This window comes from Lissotriton helveticus, chromosome 3_1 (assembly GCF_964261635.1).
Source record: "Lissotriton helveticus chromosome 3_1, aLisHel1.1, whole genome shotgun sequence".
NCBI lineage: Eukaryota > Metazoa > Chordata > Amphibia > Caudata > Salamandridae > Lissotriton > Lissotriton helveticus.
This window is the reverse complement of record NC_136061.1, coordinates 979,463,066-979,488,811: the sequence shown is the minus strand read 5'-3', so window position 1 is coordinate 979,488,811 and position 25,746 is coordinate 979,463,066. Positions and strand designations below refer to the sequence as shown.

Below are 25,746 nucleotides of genomic sequence, written 5' to 3'. Positions count from 1 at the left end.
TTATTAAATCAATCACTGTACTAAAAAGCACATGCACACTATGTGATCAGTCACTCCACGGAACACTAGAGACGAGATCAATGGCTGTATAGAATATACAGAAGATGGTCATTCCGTCTCTGTACTGGGTTCTCACCAGACCTGTGGGACCAGTAACTGCAGAGAACAAACAGCAGAGCCCTGAGATCCATCAGTGTGCAGAACAGATGCTGGAGCTTTGTGATCAGTTACACCACCTATCAGACTGTAAACACATCCGCAATTACTATAGAATGAAGCACAGGCAGTACACTGGAAGAAGTACATCATCTTGCTGACATTTATTGCCGTGTACCATTAATATATATTATCTCAGTGTACCATTAGTATGTATGTGGAGACTGGCAATGTATATACTTCTTTCCAGAGAGACATGATGCCTTGTATGTGGTGGGATCATTGGATGAAACACTGGAGCTGAGAGGCATGCGTTATCACCCCATCGACATTGAGACATCAGTGATCCGCTCGCACAAGAGCATTGCAGAATGGTGAGTGCCCCGCATTTAACCATGGTTTATTCAAGACAGCTTTCCACATTGTTCATCTCAAACATTCCTATGAATTTGAATCTAGCTCAGCACAGTATTCTTATTCTGTATACTGCAGGCTTACTCTCTCTCACTGCTCTTTTTGTTGTGCCTGAATGGATTCTGCAACTGTGTATCCCTCTTTTCTTGAATCTGTTTTCCAAGTTACTTGAAGACATACATTTTCCATGTTATTTCTTTTGCCGATGCAAAGGTTTTGTTTGAATGTTCTTCAGGTTTGCAGTAGTCAGCCCCAGAAAATCTTTATGTAGCAGCACACTTTAGTAGTACATCCATACTTGGGCCCTATTACACTACAGCAACACTAAATGAGCACTGTCTGCTCCAGCCTTTGTAGCTAAGTCAGATTTTCAGCACATCAGTTTGAAATGCTCTTGCCAGGATCATCGTTTCTCTGTTCATTTTCACTTTTCTTCACAACTGCTGTACATCGTTTTTGCCTCGCTAAACACGATATTGCTTTTTCATTTGTGCGCACTGTCAGACACTGCTGGCACCCACGGTATTCCTGGCCTACTGCCACTGGCATAATTCTGAGACCTGATGCTTATCTGCTTAATGTCCTCACTGTAAAATGAAAAAGCTGCAGAGAAATACTAACTGCACATTTCTGAAATGCTGCTGTTTCTTGGGCTGCTAGAAGGAAAGTTACTTGCCTGTAGCAATATTCTTTTTTTCACATTGAAACACGTCCATAATGTCTGTTTATTTTTTGTACCAGTTCACTGGTCCAGATTTAGAGCTGCCCCACATTGTTAGCCATTGTATTCTCAACAAAGTGTTTTGAATTTTGGACTTTCATGCGCCTACATCCCTCATTATCTCATTTAGAGTTTGGAGGGAACTGAACATCCTCAAATTTCTGGAGTAAACTCTAAATGTGGAGCAGAATCCACCACCAACCATAGGATAGTATTGTAGAATTAAATTTAGCCAATGGATTTTACTCTGTATTTAGTGTTTGTTCAAGAATTTGGAAGATTTTTGGTTCCCTCCCAAATCTAAATGAGGCTCAGAATCATCTTTTTTTCAAGCTATTAATTAAGATAGTAGTTTATTCTAAACCTTCCTTTGGTTTTCGGCAGCAATGTTTTTGACACTAAAAAGTTTCAGCATATTGGTGCTATGGAATTAACAGTGTTCGATATTTAGTTTTTTGATAAAGGTGTACTTCTTTATAGTCAACTAAAAAGATTCAATCTGGGTCTGTCCCCAGTCACTCCTGATTGCTTACGACTGTGGCACCTTTCGTGCTGAAATATTCAACATTATTTCACTTATACATTCTGTGCAAGGTTTAGGCATGCTAATATCTAATTTATTACTCTTTTGTATTTAATTGGTCACGAGTGATGAATTCCCTGGTTTTTTTTTATATTTTAATTTTGCTGTCTCTTCTTAATGATAGGGATATGTCCATGTCTGTCACTCTCCAAAGAAGCTTTCTGTATTTGTTTCTTTACTTTTGAGTGGCGTAATGTGGATTTAGTGCCAGCATTTGTATAACAGGCTTTTACCATTGAAAAGGAAAGGCACATGTAAACTACTATCATAGTAAATAACAATATAGAAATTGAAAATAAAAACTGATTAAAAACAGTGCAATAGAAAAATATGAGTCAAAAAATCATTTAATCTTAATCTAAAAGCGTGATCTGAAAGAGACACGTTAGTGATAGATTCCTTACCTTAGAATATCCCCAGGCGTCAGACTGGATCCGGAACTTTTTGCATAGCACTACCCTTGCGCGTCGGTAGGCGTCGTCTGCGGATCCGCGTCCGTCGTCGGCGCCGTGATGACGTAGTCGGAGTACTTAGACGCCGCCTCCGCGTGCTGACGTCCGTTCTTCTTTTTTCCGCGCCAGCAAGCGCAGATCCGGAAAAAGTGGTACCTCAGTCATTTTTTGACTAAACTTTTTACGATCTTTTTTGATCATTATTAAGTCTTCGACTCCGGACGGTGCCGGTAGGGATGCCAGGTTTTAAGCCCTGTGAGGATTGCGACCGACTGATGTCGGTCACCGACCCCCACCGCCGGTGCCTTCACTGTCTCGGCGTCGGCCATGACGACAAGACCTGCTCCGACTGCCGGGCTCTGACTTCGAAAGCTAGGCGGGAGCGGTCCCGCAAAAGACTTGAGCTCCGGCAGTCGGCCCCGCGCCGCGAACGGTCCCGGTCCGGACGGAGGTCGAGGGACAGGTCGCAGGAGAGGAGCCATCATAGCTTCATGAGTCGACATCACTCCTCAGGGTCGAAGTCGTCAGGTAAGCACAAGAAGTCGAAGAGACGTCATCGCTCTTCTGACTTACACCCCCCCCCCCCCCCTATGCTCGCGCGCCACGGCCGGGGGTTCCGGTGACCCCACCCACGCGGCTCCGCCACTGAGGTCCTTAAACCGCAGTCAAGCTCAGCTGAGCCTCTGCTGCCGTTTAATGAGGCCTTGACCGACGTTCTTTTGGGCACTTGGTCCAGGCCCGCTACAGTTTCGCCTGTAGATAGGAACGTGGCCACCGCTCGGCCCCGGGCGACCCTTGTTTCCTGTCCACCCACCCCACTCCTGAGAGCCTGGTTATCCAGGCCTCAAATTCCCAGACCGCATTCTGGTCGGCTCCGACTGACAGGGAATCCAAGAGGTATGAGCAGTACGGCAAAAAGGTATTCTCCTCCCTAAGTCTGGGACTGCGGTCTTCCAACACCGCCTGCCTCTTGGGCCGCTACACCCACTCTCTGTGGGATACGGTCGCGGACGTGCTGCCAGAATGCCCGTTGGAGGTACGGGCTAAACTCGGCCAAGCCCTTGTGGAGGGCCGAGATGCGGCACGGTATTCTATCCGGTGTGGGCTGGATACCACCGACTCACTGGGCAGAGCGATGGCAATGACGGTGGCGATTCGTCGCCACGCCTGGTTGAGGTCCGCCAACTTCTTGCCCGATGTCCAGAATACACTCATGGACATGCCGTTTGATGGCCGTCGCCTTTTTGGCGACCAGGCAGACCATGCGCTTGAGCGCTTTAAGGACTCCAGGGCTACGGCCAGGTCCTTGGGCCTCTCGGCCCCGCGCCAGCAAACTGGTGCCTTTTGCTCTTTTCGTGGCCAAGGAAGGGGCGCCCCCACACGTGCTGCCAGCCAAGCACCGCACACTAACATCCAACGCGGTGGCGGCCGTGGGAACCGCCGTGGAGGCGGTCGGGGACAACGGCGAGGCCAGTCCACACCCTCCCCCGCAGCATCCACCTCAAAACCCTGCTAGTCCGTGCTTTCAGGCCCATGTGACGCCAGTGGGGGGCAGGGTTTTCCATCACCTCCTCCTCTGGCGCACTGTCACATCGGACATGTGGGTGCTGCAAATCCTCTTCGAGGCGACCCCTCCAGCCATGCCACCGCAATACCACCGCATGTCGGGGGATCATTTGCGACTTCTGCAGGAGGAAGTTACGGCCCTCTTGGCCAAGGGGGCCATCGAGCACGTTCCTGGGCCAGAAGTAGGGTGCGGTTGCTACTCCCACTACTTTCTGGTACCCAAGAAGGGCAAAGGGGGCCTACGCCCTATCTTGGACTTACGGAACGTCAATGGGTTCCTACGGAAGGAGAAGTTCAAAATGCTGACACTGGCTCAGGTTTTAGCTGCCCTGGACCCAGAAGACTGGATGGTAGCGTTGGACTTGCAGGACGCTTATTTCCACATCCCCGTCCTGCCGGCCCACCGGCGCTACCTACCGTTCACGGTTGGTCACGAGCACTTTCAGTTTACCGTGATCCCCTTCGGCCTTACCAGCGCCCCACGGGTGTTCACAAAGGTGATGGCGGTGGTCGCAGCTCATCTGCACAGGTTGGGGGTTTCAGTCTTCCCCTACCTCGACGACTGGTTGTTGAAGGCGGGCTCGCCCCAGGCAGTCGTCAGCCACCTCCAGACTACGGCAGACCTCCTGCATCAGCGGGGTTTTACATCAATGTGCCGAAGTCACACCTGTGCCCCTCTCAGAAGCTCCTCTTCATCGGAGCGGTTCTCGACTCGGCGCAGTTTCGGGTTTATCCTCCCGAACAGCGGGTCCGAGATATTCAGGCTCTGATTCCACTCTTTCGGCCTTTATCCCGGGTCTCGGTCAGGTTGACGCTGCGGCTTCTGGGGCTGATGGCCTACTGCATCCTTCTGGTGCATCACGCCCGGTGGCGGATGCAGGCTCTGCAGTGGGACCTGAAGTTTCAGTGGGCCCAGTATCAGGGCAACCTGTCCGACCATGTCCTGATCTCGGAGGGCACTGCGAGACAGCTGCAGTGGTGGCTCACGGAACGCGATTGGGTCAGCGGCAGATCCCTCTCCCTTCCCCAACCAGAGCACGTAGTTGTGACGGACGCGTCCCTCCAGGGCTGGGGAGGCCACATGGGAGAGGCGGAGATCAGAGGCCTCTGGTCTCCGGCGGAGTCCCGGCTCCATATCAACCTTTTGGAGCTGCGGGCGATTCGTCTAGCACTGAAGGCATTACTCCCCTCTGTCCGGGGGAGTGTAGTGCAGGTGTTCACGGACAACACCACCGCCATGTGGTACTGCAACAAACAGGGCGGGGTGGGGTCGTGGACCCTTTGCCAGGAGGCTCTGCGCCTCTGGCTGTGGCTGGAACATCAGGGCGTGACCCTGGTGGTTCAACACCTGGCAGGTTCTCTGAACGCCAGGGCGGACAAACTCAGCCGTCGGTGCATGATGGATCACAAATGGTGTCTGAACTCGGACGTGGCACAAGGTCTCTTTCAGCAGTGGGGAGAGCCTTGGTTAGATCTATTCGCCACCGAAGAGATTGCGCAATGTCATCAGTTCTGCGTGTTGGAATTTCCAAGGCGGCACTCGCTCGGCGACGCTTTTCGTCGCGAGTGGAGTTGTGGTCCATTGTACGCCTTTCCGCCTATACCACTTCTGCCCAGAGTGCTGAAGAAGATCAAACGCGACCGGGCCCAAGTCATCCTTGTGGCTCCGGACTGGGCACGTAGGTACTGGTGTCCCGAGCTACTCAGTATGTCAGTCGATCCCCCGGTTCGTCTGCCTCTATAGGAGGACCTTCTGTCGCAGCAGCAGGGAACGGTCCTCCACCCGAACCTGTCCAGTCTCCACCTCCATGCTTGGAGATTGAGCGGCGACAGTTGAGGCCATTTGACTTGCCTCCTGAAGTCTGTAATGTCATTCTGGCAGCCAGGCATCCCTCCACAAAATCGGTATACGCCTGCAGGTGGAATAAGTTTGTGGCATGGTGCACAGCAAAGGCTGTGGATCCACTTTCTGCCCCTCTGTCTGAGGTTCTTCTCTTCCTTCTTTCTCTTGCCCAGCAGGGCTCTGCTCTGGGCACTATCAAGGGATACCTTTCTGCCCTTTCAGCCTTTCTAGGGCTGCCTGATCAACCTTCTTTGTTCAAGTCCCCTATTGTAACTCGTTTTCTGAAGGGCATCACACACATGTTCCCTCCTGTTCCATTTGTGATGCCCCGGTGGGACTTGAACCTTGTACTTACTTACCTGATGTGCGCTCCCTTTGAGCCACTTCATAACTGTCCTCTCCGCCTTCTTACTCTGAAGACTGCTTTCCTGGTTGCCATCACCTCTGCCAGGAGAGTGAGTGAGCTCCAGGCTCTTTCTTCCAAACCTCCTTTCCTTTCTGTCCATCCGGACAAGGTTGTGTTGCGGACAAGGCCCTCTTTCCTGCCCAAGGTAATCACGGCCTTCCACATTGGGCAGTCCATCACCTTGCCCACCTTCTTTCCGCCTCCGCATCCCTTGAAAGCGGAAGAGAGGCTCCACCGTCTGGACCCAAAAGGTGCACTCTCATTCTATCTGAATCGCACACGCCAGTTCCGGGTGGACGACCAAGTCTTTGTTGGTTACGCGGGCGCTAAGAAGGGACGGGCGGTGCACAAACGGACCATCTCTCGGTGGATCGTGTTGTGCATCCAGGCATGCTACTCCTTAGCTAAAAAGGAACCTCCTGTTGGGCTGAGGGCCCATTCCACTCGGGCCACGGCGGCTACTACTGCCCTGGGCCGGGGAGTCCCCTTGCAGGACATATGTTAGGCAGCTAGGTGGGCCTCGCTGCACACGTTTGCAAGACACTGCTGCCTGGACAGCCAAGTGCTGAGGGATGGCTTCTTTGGCCATTCCGTCCTCCAGGACTTTCTGGTGTGGTTATTGGTTCGCAGACCCACCACCGGGGTTGGTATTGCTTGGGTATCTATTCTAAGGTAAGGAATCTATCACTAACGTCTCTCTTTCAGATGCACAAGTTACTACTTGTGTAACGATATATTTGTAAGAGACATTAGTTAGTGATAGATTCCTTACCGATCCACCCATCCTCCCCGTTCTGCGAACCGATATCTAGGGTTAAGGTCATCCCCTTTCAGGGCCCTAGTTTCATGGCACCAGTGTTGGTTCTATCATGGCTCTGCGTATCTGGCACGGAAAAACTGTGTATAAGAAATGACGTCAGCTCGCGGAGGCGGCGTCTAAGTACTCCGACGACGTCATCACGGCGCCGACGACGGACGCGGAGCCGCAGACAAACCCTACCGACGCGCAAGGGTACTGCTACGCAAAAATTTCCGGATCCAGTCTGACGCCTGGGGATATTCTAAGGTAAGGAATCTATCACTAACTAATATATCGTTACACAAGTAGTAACTTGTGCTTCTGGACTAGACACTTTTTCTGAACCTCGCACGTACCTTTCTTTCTCGAACAATGCGTCTCAGACCAAGTTCTTGTTCTGGCTCAGCCAACAGAAGATTTTGGCTAGGAGAACCTGCATCCCCCTGCTACTCACTAACTTAGAATGAAAAAACCATAGGATCTCGCTTTTTTCCTACCAATTTCTTTTTACCATTATTCACTCTCACCACTCTTTTACTGTTCCACCACTAGCCACCTTTCACTCTCTCACTACTCCCATTCACTTTCAAGCCTGTGACAAGAACACACAACCTGGTTCTCCCTTTGGAGACATGAATAGGTGTACACTCACATACCATATCATTACCCTTGAAATTTGACATCCTGTTTCTATCATCACAATATTTTTTTTGTTTTTGTTGCATTCTGGAAACTTGTTCTTGTTCTTTGACGTCATCTGACATTTTTTCTTGTCCAGACCGTACCCATTTATTCATCCATGCAGGTCAAAAACATGTGGTAGCCCTTCTCCCAAGAAACAATTCAATTAAATACCAATTTCTTTCCCAAGGTCCAGTGGGTAATTAGATTGGACACAAGGAAGGAGTTCTTAATTTCATTGGCTTGTCACAGCTGGAACAGATCACGCATTTTTTGACCACTTGAGCTATTTCACGATCCATAGCAGGACACCAGAAAGACAACCTCACACACCTTTTAGTCATAGTAGCCTTTAAGTGATCTTCATTGGTACCCACAATGATGGTATTTCTCAAAGCAATGGGCGGAACAAACAATAGTAGACCATCCTCCACTGATATCTCCTCTGCTACCTTGACAAACGTCTCCATGTCAAAATCAAGATTTCTCTTATTTGGCCAACCTGTCCCAATATATTTAATGACCAGACCTAAAGCTGCTTCCACCAATCCTGCTCCATAAAAGCTCCAGCTAAGGGTAAATCAACAGGTGCCGCAATGCAATTCTCTATCGTCCTCACAACTCAATTCCTTGTCATCCTCTACCCAATCTGATAAACGTGATAAGAAATCAGCACAACCATTTTTCACACCTGGAATGTATTCCGGTGCAAAGTCAAATTGCAACAACTTAGTCGAGAGTTGTGTGATGCTTGGTGTAAAACATTTGGAATTCTTCCTACTCCGGATGTAGATCAAGGGTTTATGATCGGTCTGAATCACAAAGTGTTTGCCCAACACTTATTTCCCAGCCACCAGGCAAATAACTCCTTCTCAGTCACAGAGTATTGTTTTCTGTGTCCGACAACACTCGAGATGCAAAGTCCATTATTCTGAATTTGAGAATCTTTTAGCTGGCTGAGCCCTGCACCCAACCCCACATTGCTTGCATCAGCAGTAAGGACACACTGGAGCACTGGATCATAATTCTTTGAGACTCCAGGTGATGTCAATTGCTCTTTCACCCACTCAAACACTTCTTGACGCTCTGTGTGCCACTCAAACGCAACATCTCTCCGGAATATATTCGACAATAGCCTCCATTTTGTTGCATAATTTCGTATAAACCTAGAATAAACTCGCATTAGCCAAGAATTGACTTAAAACTATGCTTGTCAATTAGTGATTTAGCCTGATTAATACTCTCCACTAGGCCGGGTTTAGCCTCAAATCCCTGACTGGCAATTAAGTGTTTCACATCTTCCACTTTGTCTGGGGAAACCACATTTATCTATCCTGAGTACAACCCCTCGTGTTTGAAATCTTTTCAGCGCCTTGTCTGTTTTGGGCATAGATCATGACATCATCCTGGAATATAGATATTCCATGTATACCTTTGTGCATCTTAACCGTAACTCTCTGAAATACAGAGGCTGCCGAAGCCAACCCAAATGGCAAGCAGCATTACTGGTAAATTCCCAAAGGGGACACACATGCTGTAAGATGCTTAGACTCATCAGCCAATTCTATCAAGGCTGATGGTAAGTCCAGCTTTAAAAAAACGTTGGCCTCTTTCAATCCTGCCAACAGTACTGAGATGTTGGACAATGGATGTGAGTCTACCCGTATCTCTCTATTTAAAAAGCGCAGGTCCACACGCACCCTCAACTCCCCATTGTGCTTGCGAACCACTACCATGGGTGTCAACCACAGTGAAGACTCAATTGGTTTGATTATACTCCTTTTGCACAGCATGTCTAGCTCCTTCTCTAGATCTTTGGAAATATTAAAAGACACCCTTTCAAGCTTATTCTTAACAGGCCTGACTCCCACCTACATATAATGATCTTGTGTTTGAACCCCAATATCCTCACCAACTCACCAGAGAAAACATATAGGTATCTGTTCATAATATTTTCTAGTTATGAATCATTTCTAATGGCTAATACCTGCTCTTTAGTTCTATGTTTCCAAATCATGCCAAGCCCCTGGTGGAACACCCCCCTCTCCTCCAAGATAGTACACCTGCCGTTTGGGATACATTTGTGTCTTGATGTTCCATGCGCCAGGTGGATCCCCTTTCTGTGTCCTTGTCAGATGTGTTACTGTTTGTTCTTTTGTTAGTCAGGCAAAGCCTTGGTCTGGGCACTGTTAAATATTATGTATCTGCTTTTCTGCAACTGCCGGACCAACCCTCTTTGTTCAAGTCACCTGTTTCTGAAGGGTTTACAGCAGTGATTCGCAAACTTTTCACTCCTGAGGACCCCCATTGAGTCACAACTGGAAGCCAGGGACCCCCAAGCAATTTGTATGATTTAAATTTCAAACATTAAAACTGTAATTCGGAAAAAATAAACACACTTGTGTGCACATCAAACAACAAGTAGACTTGAATTACTAAAGTTGTTAGTATTTTTATTTTAAAAATATTTTTAAAAATCTTAATGAGAAGGTTAGTGCTCCATCTCGTGGCTAACTGTTCATTGTTTGGTTGTATTTTGCTGCCCGATGCTCCTCCTCCTGCCAAGGATGGGCTGCAAACCTAAAGCGGCCCTGGCAAATGTTGTCAGACCAGTCCCTGTACAGTGCACACTAAGTGCAGCGAGTGAGCCTGGCCAATACAAAGGTGGCTTTGGGGGACTCTCCCCCATGAAAATTGGGGGATAATGGTGCTTTTACAACACATTTGACATAATATATTGAATTGTATTAGCTTTTAAAGCATAGTAAATAATGACCTTACTATGCACCAGGATACAACAATCTTTTGTCAATCTTCAATGATTGACAATCTTCAACGACTCTCTCACTACTACCCTCCAACAGTGCCTCTCTTCTCTCCATAGCCCCACTGTCACATGTATTTAATTTATTTCATAGCACCTCTCATACCACTGTAGGGTGTCAGAGCACTTTACATCACACACCTACAGAGACAATGAATCATACATGTGTAGATCAGTAAATACAAAATGTTACATAAGGCAAAGGGGACTACAAGGTGTAGGATTCACATGTCATCCATACTTGTAGGCATTTTTAAGAGGGCTTGGTCTGGAGAAGCACAAACTCGGGATTCAGAATATAACACAGGGGTTAGCGTTTACCCCTGTGGATTTATTTCTACCAAACAAACCTTTTCTGCAGCATAGGGATCCATGCAGTTCGCTTGCAGCTCTTTGATGACAGTTTATACCTCACTGTGCTAGATTACGATTGGAACTTTTGAACTGCACAATAACAAAATATTCTCTGTGGCAAAAGCAGAAACCCACTGAGCTATGCACAAAACAAAATACTTTTTTTTAATGCATGTTAGACATTCTTTGCAGCAGGCATATTAACCATCTGCACTTCCTTAGATGAGTCAAAGCTGCCACTGGACAAAACCCCCATCTCTCCCCAGCATGTACATCAATCACCGGAGTAATCTTGACACTTTTATTGCTGCCCAAAAACTGCTGATTATAAACGGAACTTTGCAGTGCTTTTAGAACTGCTGCCTACGGACCCCCCTGGGAATGTGTCACAGACCCCTGGGGGTCCACGGACCCCAGTTTGGGAATCACTGGTTTACAGCATTTCTTTCCTCACTCTCCATTTGTTATGCCACAGTGCGATCTCAATTTAGTCTAGTAAACTCCTTTCTTTGTTCTATGTAATGCTTTGTGCATGTAATACAAATTGTCCTTTCATTTATACCTTTTGGGATATTGTTTTTTCTTTATAACTCAATTTAGTCTAGACATTGTTGAAGAGTGCTTGCACAGTTAACCTTTGTGGCTGTTCACTCTAAAAAAAAAAACGAGAGAAAAAACGGTCTGTCTTGTAGCCATTACATTGACCAGGAAGGAAAACAAGCTTCAAGCTCTGTCCGTTAGTCCTCCATACACCAGCTTCTACCCAGACAAACTAGTCCTCTGGATACATGCCTCTATTCTGACAGATATGGGCACTCCTTTTCATGAAGGCCTGAACATCACGCTGCCCACCTTTTTGGCTCTACCTTCTATGGATAAGGAGAAATTCCATAATTTGGACCCAGAAAGAACCCTCTTTTTTTTATACTGATCGCACCAAAGATCACCCAGTGAACCATCAACTCCTTATTGTGTTGTGGAGTCAAGTTTCTGTACCTGCCCCCTAAGATTCCAACTCGGGATAATAGATGTCTCCAGTAGACCCAGGACAAAGAAAACAACATGATTTCTTGGACCTGGCTCTAGGGACCGGGAAAACACCCATGGCTGCGAAATAACACACTCCCCTCACACATAGAGGAACTTCCCCCTGGAGATTGACCTTGAAAGGAGCTAGACATCAATGTTGAGGAATGGTCCCTAGAGCGACATGCCTTGCCTAACATGCCGGAGCTGTAAAAAACAGCACTTGGCACTACCAACAGGAGTTGAAGACATTCAACACCAAAAGACAGTTTCAAAATCTGATAAGCCTCGTGGATGAAACCATTGCAGTGAGTCACCTATGCCCTAACTGTCTAAGCCTGCTTTGAAATGGAAAAATAATTTGACCCCGAACATATAATCAGCCGATCCACGTACCTTACTGCAGGCAGATGGGAAGCAGAGGACAATTTACTTTGACACATTTACAGATCACAGTGTTGCTTGAACTCTACAGTCTACACAGCCAGGCCAGAGAAAGTACAGATTTACTTACTTTTGAAGAGCCCAAATTAGAAGAAATTAATGCTATTCTAAATAAGAAAAGGAAGGCTGATGCAGTCCCATCTAGTTGTCCTTCACTGACCTTCCCATCGCACTACATGCATTGTGCACATTTTGACGCAGAATCCACTATAGACCCAATGCCACTATATGAGGACACAGGACCCACTGAGCAGCAACAGGATACATGGGACAATTCTTCTGTGTGTGCAGGATGACTCTTCCCTTGAGCCATATCTAGTCAAAGTTTTGTCACATGTTGATACATCTGCTGATCGTGTAGTAATACCATCGCAGCACCTCATCACAACGTTCAGCTGCACGAAGAGGAGCATGACTTCCTAAAAGACATAACGTATTAGAGAATTTTTGCCAATGATGAAGTGTTCAGTGGAAAATTTCAAAGACCCTGTTAAAGTCAAGGGAGTAACTCCAAGAGTGGGGAGACGATAAAAAAAAACTAGCTCGACATAATCTTATTTTCATTAGTGGTTATGTGCCACCCGATTTATTTGTGGTCCATACTGCAGGAAAAAGTTCACTAATACAGTGAACAGGAGATGCATCCCAACAGACAACTAAAGAAGATTGACATTGCTGGTATGCATGTCAGTAAGGGGCAGCATACCGTGGTGTATTGAGATTCAATGGCCTTCCTCTCAAGTTATAACTGGTATCAATGTAAAAAAGTGAAGATTTAATGCCACATCTCCCACAAACATACAGAGAGTGAACAAAATAATTGATGAGGGCAAGACCTATCCTACACCAACATTTGTTGCAACACCATTGTCTTGCTAAGACAACATTCTAGCTTTGAATTGTTGCAGACAATAAATATACAAACACAGTGAAGGTCATGCATGTCCTCCGACATCAACAAAGTACTGGATTTCATAGACAACAGTCATGAGTAGCACAAAACCTAGGATATAGTTTACTATAGTACTAGTAGGCAGATCAACCAAAATCAATCCTTCCAAGAGGGAGAACAATCAAGCAGACAGCCACAGTACTCAAGATGGACCTTTTATGGCACGTTGGAGGCACCTCCACCTTCAAACAATGGCCACTGTTTCATTTCTCCAGCTCACAAAACATTTAGTGGGGGAAATTGAGGTTATTCCTTCTTCAGTGGAAGGAGATAACCTCCGATCGGTGTTATCCACTGTCACCCGATGGTAATGATTGGAGTTTCACACCATCTATCCAAATCTGCCTGAGCCTCACAGAATACAAAAGGATCATCTCATCCTTTCAGAAGAGGGAGCAGGGTTCTCTTACAAAAAGGGGCTATTGAGATAATGCCAAAACATCAAAAGGGTCAAGTAGAGCACTCTTTCTATTTCCGAATCCACATCACATCAATTGCAATCACTTCAAAATTGTAACTCTCCAAATGTCATCCCTCTACTGACAACCTGAAAGATCCATACTTTCACCTCGCCATTCATCAAGCAAATTTACAGTACTTGAAGTTTGTGGTAAGTGGAGTTCGTTATCAATTCATAGTCCTGGCTTTTGGAGTAGTGACCGCTCAGTGTAGGAAGATGGCTCTTCATATAGTGGGCAAAAAAGAGGTAAACTGTTAAGAATCCAGGCAAACCCCAATCAGTTTACGGGCAAACCCCAATCAGTTTATAGAGGCACAAATGACCCCCCCCAAATGTCTCTTTTATGTTAGTGTGGGTGAGCAGTTAGGCATATCAGAGGGTAGTGCTAAGCATTTATTGCACACACAGACCGTTCATGAGACACACATTCATTAAAGAAATCCGACACCAAGTTATAAGAATAATTCGTACGTTTATATGAATTTAGATACAAAGATCATCAGAATCAGGTAAGTACTTTTCGAGTTATTATTCATACAGTTTTTAAAAGTTGACTATAATTTTTGGCAGCAGTAATGTTATCCTATTGAGGAAAAACATGTACTACATGCAGACACTTAACAGCGACTTACGGGACTGTTCTCAACTTAATGTGAGTATGGGGCAAGGTCTAAAGCCACACCACAGGTCACTTCAGTGTGTACCATCCGGTCAGAAAGAGGCCGCTAGCTGGGACTGGGGGACCCTTGAGATCCTCGGGCACATAAGGACGCAGTTGGTCCACTTCTTCTCAGACTGTTGGGCTCGGTGCAGTGGTGTCTCTTGGCATCAGGTTTGGTGCCAGCCACTTGTGGTTGGAGGGGGCCTCCAGAAAAAGGCAATGACGAAGTCCAGTCTTGGCAAACCTAAGGGTTGTTTTAGCTCCTGTGGGTCTGGGGACCCCGTTGGCACTGTCATCTCCTTTGGACTTGGCCTGTGGAGCGCAGGTGCTTAGGTACCCTGAGGTGTCTCGTAGTGGCGGTCAAAGACTCAATTCTTGTGTTTGGTTTCTGCAGAAGGGGAAAACCGTACAGTTGGGCCTCTCTCGTTGTGGGTCTCACTGTCCGTGAAGTCCCTCAATGAGCAGGTTGGTTTTCCATGGTGTTGGTGTATAGATTGGACACAACAAGCCTTGGTTTATGTAAGGGGTCCAGTACCCCATGAATTGTTGTGCGGCTCTTGTTGGTCCTGGCAATGCCACACTTGGAGGGAGAATGGATCTGACCTGTACGAGCATGGCTACCACTTCCTGGGCAGCTGCTCTGTCGGTAGTCCCCATAGGATGCAGGTCGGTTTACTGAGCATTGCTTCTTTGGTGCCTGCCACCGAAGGGGAATAGCTACTCTGCTTCAAGGGAGTTTCTTTCGAAATTGGCAGAGCACTGGCAGCCTTCTGGATTTCTTGGAGTCTGCACAGTAGCAGGACGAGTCGGTTGTTCCACGAGGGTCGGGTGCAGCAGGCAGACTGGCAGGGTTGGTGCCAAGTCAGTCGCACTCCTCAGTTCTCGGGTCAACAGTCTTCTTTGTGTGCTCCTCTTTTGGTGTCCGTCAAAATCTTTTGTGGTATCAGGGGTCCCCTATATACTCAATGTAGGGTCATTAAGGGGAGTGGGGGCTAGTAGCCAATGGGCTACTTACTCATGGGGTCACTACACCCCCTAGATGATTACTTCGTTTGGGGAATGGGACTCACCCTGTTCCAGAATTCCTAATTTCACCACATACAAGGTGGTGGAATTCCTAACTTTGTGTTCACTTAAAGCAGTTTACCCTAGAGGTGTTTCCAGCCTGACCGTGCAACACGCCTCTTGCATAGCTAATTTTCCCACCTGTCCTGGTGCCAGATGGGCCGAGAGCTGCAGTGGCATTTCCCCTGTTTGGGGAAGCCTGGGTCGCATATCAAAGGCGGTGTGCTCTTTGAAGCTCACTACCTTGACATGCACATTTACGAGCCCTCCTGTATGGATGAGGTGAAAACACCTCCTGCAAGAGAAGGCATTGTTCTAGACCTCCTGGGAGTGTGGGCTCTCCCCCTGGGGGTCAGAAACGCATCTCTGGTGACAGGCTGGACAGAACCAGTCCACCAGCACACTAGCGGACTAGTAGGATACAGGGGGTAACTCTAAGGTACCCTCTGGGTGCATGTATTAATAAAGTCCAACAGTGGAATTAGTATGGGCTTATTAATATGAGGTGTTTGATACCAAACACCATCTGTTTCACTGAAGCCATTTCGTAGCTGGGTAACTTTTTATTTTTTTTTAACCAGTGCCCAGTATGTACCTTAAGATGGCTTCCCTGTTCACTTGGACTGTCAGTAATTGAACTGGCCAGCACAGGGGCATATCTGCTCTTGCAAATATGTGCTTACATGTAATATAATGCACCCTGCCATAAGGCTGTTAGGCCTGCTGTAGGGGCGACTTACAAATATTACGTGCAGTGTTAGGGGATATGGCACACTAGTGTGTGCCATGTCTTGTTTTCACTTTTTGGGGCACATTGTCACGCAGCCTGCAGTGGCAGTCTGTTTGAGTTTGGTGCTGTGTCTCTTAGAGTGGCACACAATATGCTGCAGCTCTTAAGGACCCTCTTTAGTACCTATGCCCTAGGTACCAGAGGTACCACTTACTAGGGACTTACAATGGTGCTAAAGGACTGGTCACTTGAGGATCAAGTGACCAGTTGTCTTGTTCAGGGTAAAAAGCACAGGCATTGGGGACCAGGTTTGCAGGAACCCAGTGCTCTTCAGTCAAAGTTTCATCAAACGCTAGGAAAACAGGTGTGGGACTACTGCAAAAACAAAAAACAGTTTCCTACAAAGAGTGTTTACAAAACGTCTGCCTGTAGTATCTGCACACTTGCGGCACATTTACATTCATGTGTTTCCATATTTGGTATGATTGGCTGGGAAAGGGAACAAGTCAGAAGCACTCTCTTTTTCATGGCCGGCAATATGCTCAACTTCTACACAAAGTAGCCTTCAGAATAAATGCTAAGAAAATCACACCTGAGTCCACAGCAGACCAGCTTTTCTAGGAGCCACACTCAATGCATTTACAGGGAAGGCTTATCCAGCCAACTAGACGGTGATGTCATTTCAAAGGCTTCCTTCGCTTTACCAGCTAGTAAGTCCTCTGACAATGAGAATAAAACTGTTGAGAATAATCGTATCCTGTATTGTCCTAGTCCTCAATGCAATATTACTTGTGCATACTTTGCAGGATTGCCTCACCAGACAATGGTCTCAGATGACAGGGAGGTGGGAAAAACTAGTGTTGATGGAGCCAACTGCAATAGTGAAACAAAAATAATTTATTACCGGGCAAATCTTTTCTTGACCCACAGCCGCAGGTGACCAAAAACAGACTACTCTGTAAATAATTGGGGAGCTTACTAAGGCAACATAACTGTACAAAGTTGGTGATCCCCGCAGGAGAATGCCCTTCATATTAGTGTATTGTAACTAATGGCATTATAATTGGCCCATCAAGCTTTTCTTCCCACACTTCAAAACAATGCGTTACTCATTTGAACAAACAACATGACCACTATTTTCTACGTACAGAATCATGCAAGGGGGGAGGTATAAATACTCTGCACATCTGTGAAAGGTTTCACAAAAGACTTGGCATTGGGCAATCATTCATCAAGTCATCAACAGGCAGAACATCTGCTGTGGTTGGACAACTATTTTGCTGATCTCCTCAGCAAAATGCACTACGGAATTCACAAATGGGAAACCAACTGAAACATACGCTCCTGAGAAAAATGCACTACAGAATTCACAAATGGGAAACCAACTGAAACATACGCTCAGCAGTGGAGAACCCCAGCAGAGTGCTTGTCCGCATCCCACAAAAATTCAAAACTTCCCCTCCCATCTCAGTGCCTGCTGGCTAAGTTGGTCTGGGATATTTGCTTATGCTATTTCCCCACTACCACGGATTGCTTATGTAGTATGGAAAATAAGACACAGTAATACTGCAAATATTCATTTTTCCGACGTGCCACATCAACCTTTTTACAGTTTTAGATGTCCATTCATGCACAGAAAAAGCCACCGCTTTCTCCGCGTTTTATCAACATGAAGGGAAGCTATTGCATTCCACCTCAAGGCTCTGAACCATGTGGTCTGGCACCTGGGGTCTTAGAATTTGGACCCTTGCCTCTTTAAATAGTGTATGAATATTGTAACGGAGACAAGTAAATCTACCAGAGACCTATATGCAATGCTGCAAAATAGAAACTCGTTGTCATTTACTTTCATATTGATCCATTGACTGCAACACTATAGCACACTGTCGCACTTGCAAAAAGTAGGCTTAGCCTACACATCAGTACAGGCTCCCTTATCGGTAGTTGCCCCAGATCTTGAAAATCTTTTTTTATTTTTTATTCTAGTCTTCATAGCATGTAAGGCCTTAAGAGTCCTTCCTCCTAGGCTTGTCCAATCTTTCTAGGAAGCTACATATTGTCAACACTAGACTCAAGGGTGAAATCTTTGAGCCACTACATTCCTCTTCATTACAGTTTCTGTATTTAAAGGTAGCATTTTCCTATGGCTTGTACCTCATTCCAAGGCATTATCAGTTGACAAACCTTTTATACAGATACACAAGGACAGGGTAGTGCTGTTCATTCATCCTCATTTTATAGCAAAGGTTGTGTTGCCATTTCACCTGAACCAGTCCATTGTTTTGCCTTCTTTTTTCCAAGAGCCACAATCAATAGTGGAAAAACTTTGCACACATTAAATATGCAGAAGGCAATCTTGCACTATTAGAACCATGCTTTGTCCATTAGAAAAACCAAAAGAGTTGCTGGCTTTTGCAAAGACATACCTTGGCAACTCAATCTCAAGTGCAGGGTTAGCAAGATGAGTTATTAAATGCTTTCAGCTTTATTATCCAGAAGGAAAACGCACACTAAAAATCATACCCTGCGCACATCTCATTCATAAAAAAAGGCTCAGCAATGGCGCTTTTAGGTAATGTACCTCTAACAGATATTTGTAAGACTGCTGCATGGAGTTCCATCGAAATAATTTCTAAGCGCTTTTGTGTGGACATTCATACCGTTCTGAAGCACCAGTCAACAGAATAGTGCTTAAAACATTGTTTCACGTCTACCACCGCTGCTCGCAAGACATCATTTTAGGGGTTTGGGTACTGCATTTTAGCCTATACACAGCATATGATCTCCGCTTGCACATGCTACAAATGGAAAACATTACCTACCTGTAAACCTTTGGATCTGAAAGAAACAGGTTAGTGTTAGATTCCTTACCTTAGAATATCCCCAGGCGTCAGACTGGATCCGGAAAGTTTTGCGTAGCAGTACCCCTGCGCGTCGGTAGGCTCGTCTGTGGCTCTGCGTCCGTCGTCGGCGCCGGGATGACGTCGTCGGAGCACTTAGACACCGCCCTCATGCGCAGACGTCAGTTCTTCTGTTTTCCGCGCCAGCAAGCACAGATCTGGGAAGAGCAGTACTCTTAGTAATTTTTTGACTAACTTTTTGATCTATTTTGGATCACTTTTCGAGTCGTTCCTCGACTCGTGGTGCCGGTAGGGATGCCCGGGTTCAAACCCTGCGACGTTTGTCACTGCTTGATGTCGGTGACTGACCCCCACTGTCGGTGCCTTTACTGTCTCGGGCCGACAACGATGACAAGTCGTGCCCCGACTTCCGAGCCTTGACCTCGAAGGCTAGGCGGGAGCGGTCCCATAAGCGTCTCGAGCTCCGGCCATCGGCCCCGCGCCGCTCGATGTCAGGAGGAGGTCGAAGGACCGGTCGCGGGGCCGCAGTCATCACCGCTCAATGAGTCAACACCAATCGTCGGGCTCAAGTCCTCAGGTAAGTCGAGGCACTCCAAAAAGAAGTCGAAGAAGCGACATCTCTCTTCCGACTCCCCCCGACGCTCGCTTGACGCGGCCGGGGGTCGGGCGACACCGCCCACGCGGCTCTGCCGGAGCCGCAGGCGACGCGTCCAGCTCCATACCCGCTGGTCCCTGGGCTGCACGCGACTCCGGAGGAGATTAGTGCCTTCCTCACGGCCATGAGGTCACACTTCCCTCCGTCGGAACCCGCTGAGGCGCCTTCGGGCCCCGCGGGTCCGTCTGGGAGCCCTAGCGGGCCGGCGGCTCCGGCCCCGGCGCCGTCGGGTGCTTCGGCCCCGGCACCGCCACCGCAGGGCTCCTCAGGATCCAGGCCTGGATCCGTGACGACGCCGGTCGACCTTACGACCCCTCCGCTGGCGCCGTCACCTGGGGTGACGCCCTGATGCCGTCCCCAGACGACGCCGTCCACAGTTCCAGCCCCTGTCCAGATCCGGCGTCGGACCGGCGCCACCCGGCGCCGTCTTCGACGCCGATCGGTGAGCCCTTCACCGACGACCCGGCTCCATCATATTTTCCTGACTATCAGGAGATGGATGACCAGGAGAACTGGGAGGGGTCTGAGGACCCTCTGGCACTGCAGTGCCAGTTGAGCCAGGACTGGACAGACGAGCAGGGGGAGGCCAGTGGTCTGGGCACTTCGCCCGACACTGAGGTGCTCAAACCGCAGGCAAGCTCCTCTGAGCTTCTCCTGCCGTTTAACGAAGCCCTCACTGACGTTCTGGTGGGCACCTGGTCCAAGCCCTCTACGGGCCTTCCCGTAGATCGGAACGTGGCTCGACGCCAGCGCCCGGCTTTGGGCGACCCCAGCTTCCTGTCCGTTCACCCCACCCCCGAGAGCCTGTTGATCCAGGCCTCTACCTCCCAGACCGCATTCACAACCGCTCCTCCGGATCGCTAATCCAAAAGGTACGATCAGTTTGGGAAGAAACTGTTCTCCTCCCTAAGTTTGGGGTTGCGGTCTGTCAACACCGCCTGCCTTTTGGGCCGTTACACCCACTCTCTGTGGGATACGGTTGCGGAAGTGCTGCCGCAGTGCCCAGTGGATGTCCAGGCACAGCTTACCCAAGCCCTAGCAGAGGGACGGGATGCATCAAACTATTCAGTACGATGTGGACTTGATACCACGGACTCGCTGGGTAGGGCGATTGCAACGACAGTGGCGGTTCGCCGCCACGCCTGGCTGAGGTCTGCCAACTTTTCAGGGGATGTCCAAGCCACCCTTATGGACATGCCCTTTGATGGCCGTCACCTCTTTGGCGACAAGGCTGACAGTGCGCTGGAACGTTTCAAGGACTCCAGGGCTACGGCCAAGTCCTTGGGCCTCGGCCAACGCCAGCAAACTTCCGCCTTTCGCCCCTTTCGTGGCCAAGGAAGGGGCGCCCCTACACGTCCTGCCAGCCAGGGGCCGCAGACTAACATCCAGCCCGGCGGCGGACGTGGTAACCGATGTGGCGGTGCCGGGGGACAACTGCAAGGTCAGTCCACATGCGCCCCCGCAGCATCTGCCTCAAAGTCCTCCTAGTCCGAGCTTTCAGGCCCATTCGACGCCAATGGAAGGGAAGGGTTCGCCATCACCTCCTCCACTGGCATACCATCACATCGGACAGGTGGGTGCTGCAAATCGTCCGAAGGGGCTACTCCCTCCCCTTCGAGGCGACCCCCTCCAGCCATGCCACCGCAGTACCACCGCATATCGGGGAATCACTTGCAACTTCTGCAGGAGGAAGTTACTGCCCTCTTGGCCAAGGGGGCCATCGAGCGCGTTCCTGGGCCAGAAGTAGGACGTGGTTGTTATTCCAACTACTTTCGGGTACCGAAGATGGGCAAAGGAGGCCTACGTCCTATCTTGGACCTACGGAGCGTCAACGGCTTTCTCCGGAAGGAGAAGTTCAAGATGCTGACTTTGGCTCAAGTCCTACCTGCCCTGGACCCAGAAGACTGGATGGTAGCCTTGGACTTGCAGGACGCGTATTTCCACATCCCCGTCCTTGCAGCCCACCGGCGTTACCTGCGGTTCACTGTAGGCCGCGAGCACTTTCGGTTTACCGTGCTCCCCTTCGGCCTTACCAGCGCCCCACGGTGTTCACGAAAGTGATGGCGGTGGTCGCAGCTCATCTGCGTAGGTTAGGGGTTTCAGTCTTCCCCCATCTCGACAATTGGTTGTTGAAGGCAGGCTCGCCCCAGACAGTCGTCTCCCACCTCCAGACTACGGCCGACCTCCTGCACTCGCTGGGGTTCTCCATCAACTTGCCGAAGTCACACCTGTGCCCCTCTCAGAAGCTCCTTTTCATCGGAGCGGTTCTGGACTCTGCGCAGTTTCGGGTTTATCCACCCGAACAGCGGGTTCGGGATATTCAGGCTCTGATTCCGATCTTTCAGCCTTTATCCCGGGTCTCGGTCAGGTTGATGCTACGGCTCCTGAGGCTGATGGCCTCCTGCATCCTTCAGGTGCATCACGCCAGGTGGTGGATGCGGGCTCTGCAGTGAGACCTGAAGTTTCAGTGGGCACAGCATCAGGAAAACCTGTCCGACCACGTCCTGATCTCGGAGGGCACTGCGAGACAGTTGTAGTGGTGGCTCACGGACCGTGATTGGGTCAGCGGCAGATCTCTCTCCCTTCCCCAACCAGGGCACGTAGTAGTGACAGATGCGTCCCTCCTGGGATGGGGAGGCCACATGGGGGAGAGGGAGATCTGAGGCCTCTGGCTCCACATCAACCTTCTGGAGCTGCGGGCGATCCAGCTTGCACTGAAAGCATTCCTTCCCTCTGTCCGGGGAAGTGTAGTGCAGGTGTTCACGGACAACACCACCGCCATGTGGTACTGCAACAAACAGGGCGGGGTGGTGTTGTGGGGCCTTTGTCAGGAGGCTCTGCGCCTCTGGCAATGACTAGAACACCAGGGCGTCACCCTGGTGGTTCAACACCTGGCAGGTTCCCTGAACGCCAGGACGGACGAACTCAGCCGCCGGTGCATAATGGATCACGAATGGCGTCTGAACTCGGGCGTGGCGCGAGGCCTCTTTCAGCAGTGGGGAGAGCCTTGGTTAGATCAATTCGCCTCCGAAGAGAACGCGCAATGTCATCAGTTCTGCGCGTTGGAATTTCCAAGGGGGCACTCGCTTGGAGACGCTTTTCTGCGCGAGTGGAGCTGCGGTCTGTTGTACACCTTTCCGCCTAACCACTTCTGCCCAGAGTGCTGAAGAAGATCAGGTGCGACCGGGCCCAAGTCATCCTTGTGGCTCCGGACTGGGCACGAAGATACTGGATTCCCGAGCTACTTGGCATGTCAGTCGCTAACCCAATTTGTCTGCCTCTTCAGGAGGACCTTCTGTTGCAGCAGCAGGGGACGGTCCTCCACCCGAACCTGTCCAGCCTCCACCTCCATGCGTGGAGATTGAGAGGCGGCAGTTGAGGCCATTTGACTTGCCTCCTGAAGTCTGTGATGTGATTCTGGCAGCTAGGCATCCCTCCACACAATCGGTATACGCCTGCAGGTGGAACAAATTTGTGGCATGGTGCACAGCAAAGGCCGTGGATCCGCTTTCTGCACCCCTTTCAGAGGTTCTCCTCTTTCTTCTTTCTCTTGCCCAGCAGGGCTCTGCTCTAGGCACTATTAAGGGCTACCTCTCTGCCATTTCAGCCTTCTTGAGGCTTCCTGATCAGCCTTCTCTTTTGAAGTCCCCTGTTGTAAATAGATTCTTGAAAGGCATCACGCACATGTTTCCTCCTGTTCCTTTCGTGATGCCTCAGTGGGACTTGAACCTTGTTCTAACCTATTTGGTGTGCGCTCCTTTCGAACCCCTTCCCAATTGCCCTCTTCGTCTTCTGACTCTTAAGACTGCATTCCTGGTTGCCATCGCCTCTGCCAGGAGAGTGAGTGAGCTCCAGGCTCTATCTTCTAAACCTCCTTTCCTTTCTGTCCATCTGAACAAAGTTGTCTTGAAAACTAGTCCTTCTTTCCTGCCCAAGGTGGTTACATCCTTTCATACCGGGCAGTCCATCACCTTGCCCACCTTCTTTCCGCCTCCGCATCCCACGAAAGAGGAAGAGAGGCGCCACCGTCTGGACCCAAAACATACGCTCTCCTTTTAACGAAGACCGCACACGCCAATTCTGGATTGAACGACCAGCTCTTTGTTGGTTACGTGGGCACGAAGAAGGGACGGGCGGTGCACAAGCGGACCATCTCTCGTGGGTCGTGTTGTGCATCAAGGTCTGTTACTATTTGGCGAAAAAGGAGCCTCCTGTTGGGCTGAGGGCCCATTCCACACAGGCCACGGCAGCTACTACTACTCTGGGTCGGGGAGTCCCCTTGCAGGACATCTGTCAGGCAGCTGCGTGGGCTTCGCTACACACGTTTGCTAGACACTACTGCCTGGACAGCCAAGTCCAGAGAGATGGTTTCTTCGGCCGTTCCGTTCTCCAGGACTTTCTGGTGTGATCTTGGTTTGCAGACCCACCACCGGGGTTGGTATTGCTGGGGTTACTATTCTAAGGTAAGGAATCTAACACTAACCTGTTTCTTTTAGATGCACAAGTTACTTACCTTTGATAACGATATATCTGTAAGAAACAGTAGATAGTGTTAGATTCCTTACCGCCCCACCCATCCTCCCCGTTCTGCGAACTGATATCTAGGGTTAAGGTATCTTCCTTTGAGGGCCCTAGTTTCATGGCACCGGTGTCGTTCTCTGGCATGGCTCTGCGTTCCTGGTGCGGAAAGCTATGTACACGAACGGACGTCCGTGCACGAGGGCGGCGTCTAAGTGCTCAGACGACACCATCCCGGCGATCACGACGCCGACGACTGACGCGGAGCCGCAGACGACGCCTACCGACGCGCAGGGTACTGCTACGCAAAACTTTCCGGATCCAGTCTGACGCCTTGGGATATTCTAAGATAAGGAATCTAACACTAACTACTGTTTCTTACAGATATATCGTTACCGAAGGTAAGTAACTTGTGCTTCGTAGCCTCTCATGCTGTAGATTAGCCTGCACCCTTCCCGAAACACCCCATATGCAAGCTTTCATAAACCATTTGAATGATAACATATTGTCCACACCTACAAATACTTCCAGGTCATGAAAATCTTATTCTTTGCACCACCACACTTTTACACTTGCCCTTATGAGAAAACATTATGTGAGATTAAGTTTCTGTCCTGGTGCATTTTGAGTTTCAGGCAGAGGTATCACTAGTCACCTCTAAACTAACACTTCTTCAGCAAATGAGAACATAGTGTAAAGTTTCAAACCCAACAATAGATTGCAGAGTGTGCAAAGCATGTTAATCTACAGCACTACAGGCTGCAAACTGTTACCGGTAAGTAAGGAATTGTGTATTCTTTAAGCGCTATTGCTACGTTATGTGTCCATAGTTGTCCTGACATTTCTCTAGCCTTAGTTTTGTCATTGTTTTCCCCATATTTAATGCGGTATGTTCACCGACCCACTGTTATCATACCCTTTCACTCCTGTATTTAGGTAACTTGTCATTTAGCCTTTGATTCTCTGTTGTCTTGCTCTTTCTCCTCACACTGTCCCGTTATTCTGCCATTCTCCACTGTTAGTCTGCTTTTTTCCTTGTTCTTTGCTAACCTGCGTTACTCATGCGATACAAAGTTATCTTCATCACTATGATCTTACATTTTGTTATACTGTTTTTTGTCTAGAGCTCTTCTCCATCTTTCGTCTCCTGTCGGTTGTTATCCAGACATTTCTTATCCTATACACTGTTAAACTGATTTTTCTCCTTCTATTTACGAATACCCTGCTTATTTTTAGCGTTCCCTTCTTCCTTCTGTCAACTCTGATCCTGCATTTTCTCCACCTCTCCAACATTTTCTCCTCCTCTCCAACATTATACTGCATTTTTACTATTTGTTGTCTGAGAACTTGATCTTCACCCTCTTGTACCCTGTTACCCTTTTTTTCGCCTCTTGCCTCAAATATGCTGCCATTTTTCATTGTGTCTTCTGCTGCATTTTATTATCATTCAGTGTCCTCTCTTGTATACTGAGTCTACCCCTTTCTTGCTCCTTCTTGTCCTCACTTTTTACCCTGCATTTTATTCTCTCACCCTCTTATACTAGCTTTCTCATGGCTCTTTTTGATATGCTTCTC

General features: G+C 48.7%; 1 protein-coding gene across 2 annotated transcripts in view; it reads left to right on the top strand.

The window, feature by feature from the left end:
- DIP2A (DIP2 acetate--CoA ligase A) overlaps window positions 1-25,746 on the top strand; it is a 784,944-nt gene that overhangs the window by 753,164 nt on the left and 6,034 nt on the right. For both annotated transcript variants that reach the window (XM_078681430.1, XM_078681429.1), the window contains one exon: window positions 407-530. In XM_078681430.1, coding sequence (XP_078537556.1) covers window positions 407-530 — 124 coding nt within the window. The remainder of the gene's footprint in view (window positions 1-406; window positions 531-25,746) is intronic.